Source organism: Sorghum bicolor, chromosome 6, assembly GCF_000003195.3.
Source record: "Sorghum bicolor cultivar BTx623 chromosome 6, Sorghum_bicolor_NCBIv3, whole genome shotgun sequence".
Lineage (NCBI taxonomy): Eukaryota > Viridiplantae > Streptophyta > Magnoliopsida > Poales > Poaceae > Sorghum > Sorghum bicolor.
In genome coordinates this window covers 39,638,192-39,652,412 of record NC_012875.2, presented here as the reverse complement: position 1 = coordinate 39,652,412, position 14,221 = coordinate 39,638,192, and the positions used below count along the sequence as shown (strand labels likewise).

The 14,221-nt window shown below is 45.1% G+C and overlaps 2 protein-coding genes across 2 annotated transcripts; both read right to left on the bottom strand.

Moving 5' to 3' along the window:
- Nucleotides 442–3,864, bottom strand: LOC8072002 (glycerophosphodiester phosphodiesterase GDPD1, chloroplastic). The gene is made up of 8 exons (XM_002446281.2): nt 3,380–3,864; nt 3,073–3,269; nt 2,461–2,520; nt 2,109–2,189; nt 1,763–1,963; nt 1,555–1,650; nt 1,216–1,415; nt 442–997 (listed from the first exon to the last, which is right to left on the bottom strand). The coding sequence occupies exons 1-8, from the start codon at nt 3,498–3,500 to the stop codon at nt 733–735; spliced, it is 1,221 nt and encodes a 406-aa protein (XP_002446326.1). The 5' UTR covers nt 3,501–3,864; the 3' UTR covers nt 442–732.
- LOC8071855 (serine/threonine-protein kinase PBS1) lies at nt 5,949–11,030 on the bottom strand. The gene is made up of 5 exons (XM_002446280.2): nt 10,521–11,030; nt 9,875–10,077; nt 9,308–9,497; nt 7,357–7,748; nt 5,949–6,748 (listed from the first exon to the last, which is right to left on the bottom strand). Exons 1-5 carry the CDS (start codon nt 10,708–10,710, stop codon nt 6,269–6,271), a joined length of 1,455 nt encoding a protein of 484 aa, XP_002446325.1. The 5' UTR covers nt 10,711–11,030; the 3' UTR covers nt 5,949–6,268.

The following is a 14,221-nucleotide window of genomic DNA, read 5'->3' as shown; positions in this document are numbered from 1 at the left end:
GAACATTGGATGAGGGATATGAGAGAGGAAATGTCAATATACAGTTGCTCGTGGCTCACTCTTACAGTGGGCTGGAATCCAGTCTAAACCCACCCCTAACTATTCATAATAAGCTCAATCTTAAAACCCATCTAACCCACCATCTGGATTAGTCCAACCACACCAACCCAGTCTGCTATACTATTGAACCCAAACTCGTATATGGGTTGAGCTTGCTGCCTACCCCAATATATGCATAGGTATTCCCCCACTTCCCCTACGCACTAGCGGCGACTAGCCAATGATGGCTGATGGGGATGCACTTGTAGCATCCATGGGCCACGATGCGTGTGAAACTACTCCAATCAAACCAGAGCCCAATCTACTACCTCCTTGACCTTAAACCAATCTAGCCCACGATGTATGTAAAATCAGTTGTTCCCGGATCAAAATTAATTTGGATAATATCCAAATCGTTTAACCCATTTCAGCCTAATCCACTAGCCGATTGACTCTTGGCAAGGCTATAGTTTGTACTCCTACTACGGATAACAGAGAGGACTACAGATTTCACTGATGCAAGCTACAGTGTTTCTAATTCATGTACAGGGGATATTACAAATGCAACCTACAACCTTTTCGATTTCAGTTGACAGACAAAAAGAAAAAAAAGAAGTCAACGACGCTGGTTGATAAATCTACAAATGGGCCGGGTCAATCCTTGGCAGAAATTCCGCCAGCAACAACACCACGCTACTGCACTAGCTCGGGAATGAGCCTCAGCAGGAAGGACATCTCCCGCGGCGAGAAGCTCGGCGTCGTCCCTGCTGCCACCGCCAGGGCGGCGGCCGTCTCCATCCTCTCGCCCACCACGCCGCCGCCGCCATCCTGGGACCCCGACGCCTGCACGGCCGTGACCGTGAACGCCGACACGGCCTCGGCGATCTCCCCCACCAGGTCGACGATGACGCCGTCCACCCCCATCAGGTGCTGCACGTACACCACCTCCGGCACGTTGCTGCGACACAGACACACAGAGCACAAACCGCGAGCGCACGCGTTCAGTTCCCCATCACGGGCTGCAGGCTGCGTGGGCAATCACCATTCACCTCAATACACGTGTGTTGGAGTGGATTGGGGTAGAATTTAGTTCAAATTCCACTCTAATCCACCCCAACACATGTGGATTGATGCGAATCCGACTGCATCCAAACAAGGCCTAGTGAGATCACTCACTTGAGCTGGCCGTAGGTCATGAGCGACAGCTTGTTGGCGTCCTTGATCTCGGCCACCGCCGACGGCTGCCTGAGTATCGCGCGGACCTCGGACACGATCCCCTGCAGCCCGCCGGCGACGCACAGCTTGACGGCCTCCTCCAGCGAGTTCCGGCGCTGGTCGGCGTACACCTGCGTCCCTCCGTTCGTCAGGAAGAACACCTGATGATTGGGTTGCAGGGTCGTTAGGGGTTCAGTCAGTCAGTCAGTCAGTCAGTCATTGAGCCATTGTTGATTGCTCACTTCACTTGTGTCATTGTCCATGCACTCATGGACATGGTTGTGTGGCAGTGACACTTACAGGGTACTTGTCTTGCAGCTTGCGGATGAGCTGCGCGGCGTCGGGCTGGAAGCTGGAGAAGATGATGGGCCTGTCGCCGGCGTGCTCCAAGACAACCTGAACACCAAGTAACAGAGCAATCAATCAGTAACTAGGCGTTCTTCTTCAGAAAATGTTACAGAAGGAAAGCTATGCTTGGGGCTCGATCGCTTTGGCGTTGGCGACGTGCCTTGAGGACGGCTTGTAGGATGCAGGTGAGGCTGTCCTCCGTGTAGACGAGGTCGTCGTCGAACTTGAGCTCGACGTTGAAGCCGACACGGCGGTGGACGCCATGGAAGACCTCACGCAGCGTGCAGAGGGCGTCCTCGGACCGCACGTCCCACTTGAGGATCCTCCCGTCCTTGAGCTTCCGGAAAAGTGGCTTGCCGGCCTGAGAAATTTTCATCAAAGGGGCAACACCGTTACGCTTGAAAGGCCGTGACAATTTGCAAAAAAAAAAAAAAAACAAAAAAAAAACAAAAAAACAAAAGAAAAAAAAAAAGAAGAAGAAGACCGTGATTGTTGAGAGAGCGTACCTTCCCCTGCTCTCTTTGTGGCCCGTAGGAGAGGAATTCGTCCAGGTCAAGGTCGGTGACACGCTTCCCTGAGATTTCGCCCTGAAATTAAAATATTTTAGCATGACAGACTGTGGGACAATGTTTTGTACAACTACATACTCTCTCTCTGAGATGCATGTAGATTAAACTTTTAACTTTAACTATATTTGTAAAAAATTATGCATTATGAATATTAATATTCTTTTATATATAATTAAAAAAAGTTAACTTGTCAGGAAGCTAGAATGACTTCTATTTTAGAAGTCACAGGGAGTAAGCGGGATGCTTAAATTGCTGTTGGACACTTGAACAGAGCAATTGATAAACTTACGTCTTGTTGGGTGTAGATGAAGTTGTCGTGGAAGATGACAGGGCAGCCGTCCTTGGTCACCTGCACGATTTCATGGCCATGCTTAGCGCTTGCTTGCTCGCTCTCAGTTGCAGAGGCAGAAATAATTAGAACCTTTAATAATTCCTTTTCTATAAAAAGAAAATATAACCTTTTAATTTCTCCACATTGGTACAAACTTTTTCTTACCCGCAAAGAAAAAAGTTTTTTGCTATATTTATAGGTAGGTAGGTAATTTGAAAAGTCCTAAATCCAATTATAACGTGACTCTAGGTTCATGCGGACCCACAAGGCAGGTTTTTCTGAGCAAGGGAATTAGTAGGTCGGTCGGGTGCTCTAGAACGGAACGGAGACTGGAGAGGAAAGAATTCCACCATCCCCGTGATGTTTCTGGATGCAGCTAGCTAGGACGCTGCTTGGACAGTGCCGTGCCGTGCCGTCGCTGACGAACGCCGCCGCCGACGACGCCACAAACAGATCGAGGTGGCGCACGCGGCCGGCACGCCGGTGATCGAGTGAATGAATGCCTTTGCCGGCCGGCGGCGGCATTATTGTCAAAGTTCTACTTATATACGCCAGAAACAGTGATTTTACCTGGACGTCGAACTCGACGTAGGCGACGGCGGGGTGGCTGGCGGCGGCGTCGTTGAAGGCGCGGAGGGTGTTCTCCCTGACGTCCCCGCGCAGCCGCGGGTCCGGCGACACCAGCGTGTTCATCCCCTTGCCGCGGTGCCCTATCACCACCAGCGGCCGTCCCTCGGCTGCCGTCGTCGTCGCCTCCGCCGCGCCCGCTGCCAAATCATTAATATATATAATATAAATAAATTGCGGCAGTGCCGTCTGCATGCGCGTGCCCTATAGATACGCGTACGTTAGCTATCGTGGCCGCGCACGTACGTACCTCTGATGCACGAGCACGAGGACGCGGCGGCTGCTAGGCCGTCGAGGTCCGCGGCGATGTCCGGCTCCGGCGGCAAGGCGGACGGGACGTCGGTGGCGCGCGCCGCCTTGAGCTTAGCCATGTCTGTGCGTACTTGTGTGGCTCCGATCGACGACGATCCGCGCGCGGCTCCCCCGGCAGTCGCGGCGCCGGCGATCGATGCAGAGGCCGCAGCAGGAGCTATAGCTAGCCTGATTGTTGATGGTCACGGCGACGGCGGGCGGCGGTCAGACGACGACGATGGAGCGATGAAGACAAGGATTAATTTATCCGCGCTGGATATAACGGCCAAATGATCAATGTGGAGCTGAGGAGCTGTATATTTTGTGTATGTGAAATGCGTGCGGATTTGCTAATTTGCGGAGGCGACGAGCGAGGACGCCGGCTATTTATATATATACATATACACAAACAAATTAAAGTCCGCGGACCTCTCTTTGCGTCGTCACGTGTGCGTGCGTGCGTGCACGTTAATTAGGTTGGGCATCTCGGGATCGGAACGGGAAAAGAATTCGGCCGCGCGCCAAAAGAGAGGGAATATTCGCCGCGTCCGGGTGTATGCCGCGGCATATCCATTTTCCATTCCCATGCGGTGCGGTCCAGGTCCAGCATTGCCGGCGCCGGGTGGAAGGAAGCGCATGGCATCCGCATCCGCATCCGCTTCCCGGGCGGGCGAGTGACGCTAACGAGAAAGGCAGCAAGATGCATCAGGAACCTTCTTCCCGAGGTGTTCTAGAGCCATGCAGAATTGGATATTGACGAGGGTGACAGCAGGAGGCTTTGTTTAGTTAGGCGAAATCGTTTGTATTTGATAATTATTGTTAATCATAGATTAACTACATTTAAAAAATTAATCTTGCAAATTATAGATAAACTCTGTAGTTAATCATTTTTTATTTATATTTAATGTTTTATACCTGCGCCTAAAGATTTGATGGGACGAAAAATCTTAAAAAAAAAATTAGTATTTTAGGATGAACTAAACAAGGCCTCCGAACGCAGGCACACAACAGGTCGGGTCGTACTCGACTTTTCCGTTCGGTCGACTGTCCACGCGTGTTCTGCCAGCTGCAACCAAAGGTTGGCCGCCCAAATTTGGCACACCCGTAGGAATAGGACTAGTGTCTCTCTCCTATCACGGCACGGACTCACCTAATTGCAAGTACAGTATGCAACTCTGCCGAGTGAATCGTCTAGTCAGCTCCGACGACGCACGTGCGATGTGCCAACGATCGCCGCTGCCCGGCCCATAAACAACTGCTCCTAAAATTCAATTTAGGAAAAATCATATACAAAAACTTTTTCAACTTGGAAAATTATGAAATTAGTTTCATATTTTTTTAAAAAAATTATGCTCTACCTTATGATGCCTTAGATTGGAATTATTCAAATATATATAATACAAAGAGAAAGTGAGAGAATAGAGAATGCGAAAAGTAGGGGGCTCTAATTTGAGGTTGTTGCAGTTGAGCTTAGACCTTGTTTAGGCCTTGTTTAGTTCCGAAGACAAGGAGATTTGGAGGTGCTCTAAGACCTACTTCTGGCCTACCGTGAGCGGCAATGCAAAATGTTCTGATTCTCGCGGAACTCTATAGCCTGAGAGGGCTTTAAACATCCACATATTGCCCAATAAAAAAAAGAATTATTGTATAGTATTCGACAAACCAATAGATAAACCTATGTTGCTTTTTTTGTATGCTATTAATATAGGCTTCAATATTTTCCAAAAAAGTTTTTTTTAAATACAGGGCGAAATATTTCCTTAGCTCAGTGCCAGTACACCGCGTTTGCTTGTGATCTGGGAACAGCACCTGGCCCCAACGTGCCTGGGCCCCAGGGCCGTCCTCCAGTTGAATCCCAAAATTTCCGATTGATTCTAGAACCGGAATCCCAAACTATCAGGGCCGTGTTTAGTTCCGAAAAATTTTGGGAAATGGACACTGTAGCATTTTCGTTTGTATTTGACAAATATTGTCCAATCATGGACTAACTAGGCTCAAAAGATTTGTCTCGTCAATTTCGACCAAACTGTGCAATTAGTTTTTATTTTCGTCTATATTTAATACTCCATGCATGCGTCTACAGATTCGATGTGACGGAGAATGTAAAAAATTTTGCAAAATTTTCTAGGAAGTAAACAAGGCCCAGATTGATTCCAGAACCGGTGTTCGACACGCTGGAACAAGCACAAAGCGCGCAGTCACTGAAGACACACCAGGGCCTTGTTTAGTTCCGAAAATTTTTGGGAAATGGATACTGTATCACTTTTGTTTGTATTTGACAAATATTGTCCAATCATGGATTAACTAGACTCAAAAGATTCGTCTCGTCCATTTCGACCAAACTGTGCAATTAGTTTTTATTTTCGTCTATATTTAATACTCCATGCATGCGTCTAAAGATTCGATGTGACAGGGAATGTGAAAAAATTTGCAAAATTTTCTGGGAAGTAAACAAGACCCAGGGGCAAATGGATATGAAGCTGGCCCACTTAGATGTGTGCTAGCCAAGCCGACAATTTTATCCGACAGAACACAAAACACTGCTTAAACAGGTAGAGGGGAAAAACCTCAGAAGGACGAATGTGACAGAATGGGTTCAAACTAGTCCTTCACCGTTGCAAAATTTTCCGAGAATTTACAGGCACGTCTCATACACATCCAGAACAAGCATCCTTCTCTTCCCTCCGTTTTTCCCCCAACGTCCCTTTTTCTTTTGTTTTACACCTACAAATGTACACCTAACAAACACGGGAAAGGGGAAACCCAATTGTCTTCATCCTCACCACACAAAGGCAAAAACAGTCTGAGACAGAGCACGCACGGGCGAAACAGTCCTTGGTGACCGACGCTACCCACCTCCGGTTGGAGAATCCAGGCTCCCCTGAGCAGCTCGCCGCTTCTCCCGCCAGTTTTCACCCCACATCTTTGCCTCGGCCACCATTCGCTCCCTGTCCTGGCCCCTGTTCGCGGCCCCCGGGAACTGCTCTCTGGGGGAGTCGGCCCGGTCCTTGCTCGGTGACCTGTGGCCAGAGCTGCCTGCATCGTCATTCTTGGAAAGCACCCTTCCACTGTCACCAACCCGGTTCCGCTGGTCACTGCCACCTGCTTTCTTGGATGTGTGCGCCAAGCTAGGATCATAAATCTGGTTTGCAAGGTATGACAGAGCGGTCACAACGTCGGCGATGAGTGGGCGTGACGCAGCCTCTGACTGGATGCACATTGATGCCACAGCAAGTGCCTGGTAAAGCCCCCGTGTAGGGAATCGCCCCTCCAGGCCTGGGTCAGCCATCTTTGGGAGCTTCCGCCTGTCATTGAAAAGGGGCCGTGCCTGCCAATAAAGAATTAACTTCATTACATTGTCATCAATCAAATGAAATAGGCAAAAGGAAGATCATAACCATTGACCATCATAGAAGGATGCCTAATGTTCATTCTCTTCCAAGACATAATATGTGCTTGTATGCGTATAGTTATCAAAGCAACCAGGTATTATTTGAGACTCTAAGCAGGATGTATTGCAATGAGCCTCTTGGGTGGTATATAGAATACAGAGATTTGAGGCAATACACCTCCCTGTATACATATAGAAATATCTGACTACAATCCTAACTACCAAATATACTCGTACATTTTTTTAAGAAAAAAAAACTAAAGGTAGACTTCAGACTGCATTTCTAGAGTTTAACATAGTTTCTATGACAATCAGATCCAACAGTTTAACATCGAAATGAAGAGCCATCACAATCATAGCACTCATGCCTAATCATGTAAAAGACCGACTACTCTTATACCCATGAACAGTTTCAGTTTCATAACAAAATTAGACACACTTTCCAAACAAATCCTTGGAAGGCCAACATCAACAACGAAAATACTGGTTACCCAACAGTTTGGCATATTCAACAAAGGATTCGTGAACAGTTTGAACAAACTTACCCATGACACAAGGTTTTGCTCTGACGCTGGTCTGGTGCTGTCAATGGCCTTCCGGCCAGTAATCAACTCAAGCAAGACAACTCCAAAGCTGTAAACATCTGACTTAACTGTAAGTTGTCCTGTCATAGCATATTCTGGAGCACAATAACCATATGTTCCCATAACTCGTGTTGAGACATGAGACTTGTCACCAACAGGACCCAACTTAGCAAGACCGAAGTCTGATAGCTTTGGATGGAAGCCCTCACCCAATAGAATATTTGATGACTTGAAATCCCTGTAAATAACTGGTGGCTGTGCCTTGTCATGCAGGTACTCCAGCCCTTTAGCAGCACCTGCAGCAATTTTCATCCTAGTGTTCCAATCCAAGGGCTCCTTGTCAGGAGGGAGATCTGCATTAAGTGCTAAGTTAATTCAGAGATAGAAAATATTACCCTGCTGATAGTAGACAACACTTGACTGCAACAAAGTCAAAGTGCTTATAATATGAATGAATTTCTCAGCAGATTTTGTAGAAACTGCAGATCTGCACAACCAATACTTCAAACATTGCAAGATTGTTGGTTCCTGTTCCCAATATTGACCCAAAAGAAAATGTTTCTAGTGCACAGTTGCCACTACACTCTTGGGAACATCTGACATTAGTATATGACATAGTTCAAATATGAACTTTCTGGGCACAATATTGGTAGACCACATCAAGTTCTTGAGAAATCTTAATTGGGTTACTGTTGTTTTGGTGATCTATTTCTTTCCTAGGCTCCAATAACTGCCATGACTGAATTGCTAAAAATGCTGTATTCTTATGTAACAGGAGACGCCTGATGCCTTCTGTCTGTCAACTAAGTAATTATACATGACCTTTTTATCTGAGTAATCAAATTAATTATCACATAAGTGTAACACAGCAGTAATTGTATTCCATTCCAAGGAATTATAAAGGGGAAATGAAATAAGCTACGTCTTTGCAACAAAAATGAACCTAAACAAAGGTAATTTTTTGAACACATTTTTAGTCACATGAAGAATAAGGATATGCCATCGATAGTATAATCATATATAAGTGAACAATTTTAAAGTTTTAACTTCAAATCTGTAAACAGATTCCACAGAAAAATGATATAGTTGACTTATTTACTCTGTTTAGAGATTTCCCTAGAAAGGTACAATAAACAGTTGCAACTCTAAAAGCCTCTCCAAATTTCAATCGCTATTTCTCTATTTAGAGGATCCCATGAATATTCTCATTATATATCTCATCTCTCCCACGGACTCTCTCAGTTTCATTCTCTATACTCTAATGATTTATCGAATTTTCCTTCTATGAAAAAAAAAATCATGAGAGAACTACCGTGTATTGAATTTAGAGTGATACAGCCTCTCCATTAGTGGAGAGCAAGAAGGGTGGTTTCGGAGAGCAGAAGAGATGGAGACTGGTTAAGAGATTCTATGGGAACCTGTTGTTTTTCTTCTAAATTTTGTGATAAAGAGCCATGTAGAAAACCTCTCTCAAATGGTTGATGTAAACGGGCTACTACTGCACTTAATTATACTGTGCCCATAATCACGATGCAGATATTAAAAGCACAGCCAACTTTAATAAGGTAACAATGGAAATTAGTAAGGCACGGCCATGATTGACTAATGAAAAAAACCTATTGGCTACTGGGTACATTATGTCCTGCTGCATGGACAAAAGGACATGGGAGAGAAAAGTGTCTCACAATCATGGAAATATGCATTAATGCACATGGACAAAATGAAACACATTGGCAGAAAGATGGGGCCAGACAGCATGGCAGATTGGCAGCATATACTCCAATAGGCATGTGAAAGACAAGTACTAGCATGCACTGAACAGCACACAGTAGCAGCAAGTAACCATAAACAGGAAACTTAACAGGCACTAATATGCAAAAGACAAATATAGAAAAGAAACAAACAGTCTTACCATGCAAATGGTCCTCCAATGATCCAAGTGGCATGTACTCATACACGAGAAGGCGTTGATCTCCATCAGCACAATAACCAACCAAATTGACCAGGTTTTGATGATGCAGCAAACTAAGCATAAGAACTTCCACTAGAAACTCTTTGTTTCCTTGATTACCATCCCTGTTCAGCTGTTTGATAGCAACAACCTGCAATAGATTATTCATCATTTCAGTAAAATACTAATGCAGTGCCTCATCTTACAATTCAGGATTTCAAGTAACTGCATATGAATCAAATGACATGCATAACTTGTTTGTCTGTTTCATCTTGTGAATATAAAATGAAGGACCTATGAAACAGTCTATAGTGTCCTCATTTATCAGGCCAGTATAAGTTGGATCAGCTAAAGTGAACACAGATTTTTTGTGCCAGTGGGCATCCACCACATGTGCAGACACTTCTTTTTCTTGAATGTCCTAGACAGATCAATGAGGCCATTGGTACAACTGAGCCACTTTTGTACTAATCCAACAGCAAGAAACAAGAAAAGTGGAAGCGCCGCTTTGACAACAAAGCTCATTACCTGGCCCATGTCAAGGCGGCCCTTGTAAACGCGCCCAAACCCTCCCTCCCCGATGAAGCATTCATCCCTGAAGTTCTTTGTTGCGGCGGCAAGCTGGCGGAAGGTGAAGGTCTGAGCAGAGATGACATTGCCACTGGCATCCCTGAGAACTGAAAGCTCCTTCTTCGAGCCAGCATTGCCTTTGGCCCGTGCCTTGTCAGCCCCTGCACATATCCATTGTCTAAATGATCAAGACACAGTCAAGAACAAGCAAGCCAATATACTAATCATAATAGGAAACATATCCCTGCTTCTAACCAATGGGTTATCATCACGTGGAGTTTCTGAATTGGGGATTTACAAGTCGATATCATTCTCCCCTTCAAATAGTACCCTTCTCCCATCTCCAATAATAATAATAACACTGTAAAAAGATCTGAAGGAAACACAGCATCGTTCCTGTCATTTCCCTCAATCACATCAACACGCACAAGGGATCAGCCGCTCCATTCGTACCAACCCAACCACCGCGAAGAGACTAACACCGAGCATCAAACCTCATCCTTCGGATCCGGTTCCGATCCCAACAACAACAACAACAAACCAAGCCAACGATCCCAGGGGGAGGAGGAGGAGGAGGAGGTAGACGCGCATAAACAGCACGCACCTGCGTGGTCCCTCGCGACGCGCGGCGGTGCCACCACGGCCTCCTCCGCCCGGCCGCCGCCACCGGCAGCGGACGAGGACGAGGACGAGGACGCGGCCGCCCGGCCGACGCCGCCGCCATTGCCTCCAAGGGCGCCGTAGTACTTGAGCTCCTCGTCGCTCGTGGAGCCGAAGCACGGGAAGCAGCCCATCGCCGTCGCCGGTGCCCGGGGCGGGCTACTACCACCCGGCAACCAACAGCTCTCACCGCGCCGCCGCGCGACGAACCCGCATTCCCGCACCGACAAAGCCGCTGCGCTCCCGGTTGGCGGGGCGCGGGCGGATCGGGGAGGCGAACGACGGGGGATTGTTGGGAGGTGGAGGAGACGTGTGGGCGGTGGCGTCGGCTGCTTTGGGGCACCAGCTGCCTGCTGCAGCTTATAGCAGAGCAGGCACCAGGCAAGGCAGGTCAGGGATGCTCGCTGCCTCAGCCCTCAGGGGTTGGTAGGACGGAAACGGGAAAGCGTGGGACGGAAACGGGAGGTTAGGAGAGACTTCACTGTCATTTTGCAAGGATTTCTCAGAATTATTCTGCGATCTAGGTTGCCTCTTTTGAAGCAAAATATCTGTGCCAAACCAGCACGTGTTATGTTCATCGCCTTGGCAGTATTTTCTTTTTTTTTCTGTTATATTTTCCATGGTAAAAGTAAATGTTCCTTCAGTTGGGAGTAATTAATTTCTCGGCCTATATATAAATTTAGCATTGCATTTATGCTTTGTAATAGCTACTTATTTATAGGTGAATTAACAGAATACTAGTAATAGCACTTGATGGTTTGAGGAACAAATTGCTGAGCGGCAACTTGCAAATGGAGCACTGCAATGATGTCCAAATCAGATGTCGGCTCTTTCACACGCACTACTTTTTTTTCCCTATCATCAGAAGGCTTCAGAGTACTACTGATTTTATTTATTTCGATTAGTTTAATTGTTCAGTTGACTGATCTACTAACTACAAGAAGCGATTCTCTATCTATCCATATCTATATTCTATTCTATCTATTTAGTCTATTTTTTTATTTTTAACCAAAAAGACTCAAACAGATTCGTGTATCTGGCCGTGGTGAAGACCCGTGCAATCGATTTAATATCGACTATACCTATCATTCCTTCCACATGATCGGAAATTGAAACTTGGTAAATCATGTAGTAATTAGTAAATTAAATTTCCTTTCCTATCAAGTCAGACCCGTGGAGATCATGCACATTATTACTTTCCTTTTCTATCTTTAGGTATAGATTACTCACATCGCACATTGTCACCCGCTTATATCATCCTGATCAGCAATTGACATAATAAAACACTACAGCTATGATCAGAAAATACAGTGAATGGTGACTTCGGCCCTTGGGGATGCTCACTTCGGCTGCGTTCGTTTGGCAGGGAATGGTGACCAGAAACCATTTCTACCAAAAATGCTAGTGTAATTTGTATAGTCAATTTTCACCGAGAACTATTCGTGGTCACAAATGACCTTAAACGAACGAGCCCTTCACCAGCGAGATGTACCGGTTAGTGAGCAGCAGTCATCATTTGTGACGGCTGTTCTTGTCCAGCAAGAAATCAGCTTGGCAACGAGCAGAAGTTCAATATACTTGTTTAGATGCGAAATTTTTTTAGATTTTGACACTAGTACTTTCGTTTTTATTTGACAAACATTGCCCAATCATGGAGTAACTAGGCTTAAAAGATTCGTCTCGCGATTTACAGGTAAACTGTGTAATTAGTTTTTGTTTTTATCTATATTTAATGCTCCATGCATATGCCACAAGATTCGATTTTACGGGGAATCTTGAAAAGTTTTTTGTTTTTTGGATAAACTAAACAAGGCCTCAATACACAGTTCAAACCTAGGATCATGAATAGTAACAAAGATAATTCTTAATAAACACTATGTGCTATAGCCAATCACCTAAACACAAGCCTCTTCAACAATTCTAGTGAGCAAAGCATGAACACACAAGCACAAGTACTAGAAATTAGTTGAGTAAGAAAAAATTAAAATTACTCTACTCGACTACTCTAGCACAAACAACAACTAGAGCTAAGGCTACTCGAGCAAGTTACTCAACTAGGCAGCTACTTCAAGCAACTGCACAGACACAAAGAAGATCAAATAAAAACATAAGTGTAGTGAGGTGCAAAACAAAGGGGACAAGTAGACACGATAATTTTCCCTAAGGTTTCAGTTGCTTGTCAGCAACCTATGTTCGTGTTGTAGCATGTCCAATGATCGCCTTTCCTCTACAAGCCTTGCATGCCTATGAGCTGACTCGATGATGAGGTACACTTGCTGTCACAAACCCACTAGAGTTGCTCTTCACGATCTCTCATGAGGACTAGCACAAGAACCCCTCACAATCCTTCATCAAAGCACCCATACACAATCTCCAAGCGGTGCTCGACACTGTCTACAACCTTCAAGTCATCTAGGAGTTAACAACCTATAAGAGTAATAAGAACTCTACAGTGAACATGCTCAACTAGTGTCACTAGATGAAAACTTTGAATGCAAATGCAACAGATCATTCCTAATCTCACTCAAATACAATCTCAGTTAAGCAAAATGAGTGGAGTGGTTATCTCAAGCTCCAATGTGTGTAGGAATCAACCAAGGGGACCAAGAGGGGTGCAATAACCGAGCACACCACCTATTTATACCTCCCACACAAAACTTGTTGCCAACTTCTTTAACTAAAAATATAAGCACTAAAGTGATCCAACAATCAACTCCCAATGGCTATAGATTACATACTATTCAACCCTCTGGTAAAAGCACCAAAATCTCCAATTAGTGCAACTAGTAAACTTGTGCTAGAAAATTGCTCTCTAAAGTATCTCTCCACTAAAACCTCAAGTATCCACACCAGAGAGCTTCGATTAGCTCGTTTGAAAACCCATGTCATCGGACACCATTGTTCCCCATGCCTGGTGCCACCACTCCATTGAGCACCAAAAGTTAACATGCTCATCTAGACTTTCTGCAGCCAATAGACATGTCAACCAAGCTCCAGTGAGTTCCCTAATGCCCTCACAGAGGACTCTAGTGACATCTTTACCTCTCTCTAGAACTTGGTGGAGTAATTCTCCGATGCCCATCAGAGAGCTCTCGTGACTAGTGAGTGCAAAGACACTCCACTAACACTAGTGTTCAAAGTTTTTCAAACATGCTAACTCCAATTAGATTCCCACAGGAATCACACACCTTTAGTACTGAGTTAGCATTTTAAAAATCATTCTTAAATGTTTTCACTTGCTTCCTCACCACATCACTAGGTCTAATGCAAACGCAAAGGAAGTCATCACCTAGTGGCACTTAGATAATTGTAGTCACTTTAGAGTTCCTATCTTAATAGTACGAATATATATCCTAAATTTGGTCATGCACTCTATTGAATCTTGGCCATTGAAAGCAAAAGGCCTACAAATGGGGAGCCTAACAAATTTTGGTCATACATTGGAACCAAGCAATAAATTTTTCTCAACAAATGAGAGTTTCTATCTTTTAAACAGAAATTGTCTTGTTCATTTCAAGAAAGAGTTGGGTGTTTGGCCTTTTAATCTTCCTCATCAATCAAATATGTGAAAGGACCTTGATGTCGCCTAAAGAGGGTGAATAAGCCTATTTAAAATTGAAACCCAATATAGCAGTTAGTAATAGT

What these genes read in the sequence shown, in the direction of transcription:
- LOC8072002 (XM_002446281.2), bottom strand. Translation starts at nt 3,500, where the DNA reads ATGGCTAAGCTCAAGGCGGCGCGCGCCACCGACGTCCCGTCCGCCTTG. An exon ending in CTCGTGCTCGTGCATCAGAG is followed by an intron (nt 3,270 to 3,379) that starts GTACGTACGTGC and finishes ATGATTTGGCAG; the next exon opens with CGGGCGCGGCGGAGGCGACG. An exon ending in ATGACCTACGGCCAGCTCAA is followed by an intron (nt 998 to 1,215) that starts GTGAGTGATCTC and finishes TCTGTGTCGCAG; the next exon opens with CAACGTGCCGGAGGTGGTGT.
- LOC8071855 (XM_002446280.2), bottom strand. Translation starts at nt 10,710, where the DNA reads ATGGGCTGCTTCCCGTGCTTCGGCTCCACGAGCGACGAGGAGCTCAAG. An exon ending in CGTCGCGAGGGACCACGCAG is followed by an intron (nt 10,078 to 10,520) that starts GTGCGTGCTGTT and finishes GGATATGTGCAG; the next exon opens with GGGCTGACAAGGCACGGGCC. An exon ending in AGCAAAACCTTGTGTCATGG is followed by an intron (nt 6,749 to 7,356) that starts GTAAGTTTGTTC and finishes CTTTATTGGCAG; the next exon opens with GCACGGCCCCTTTTCAATGA.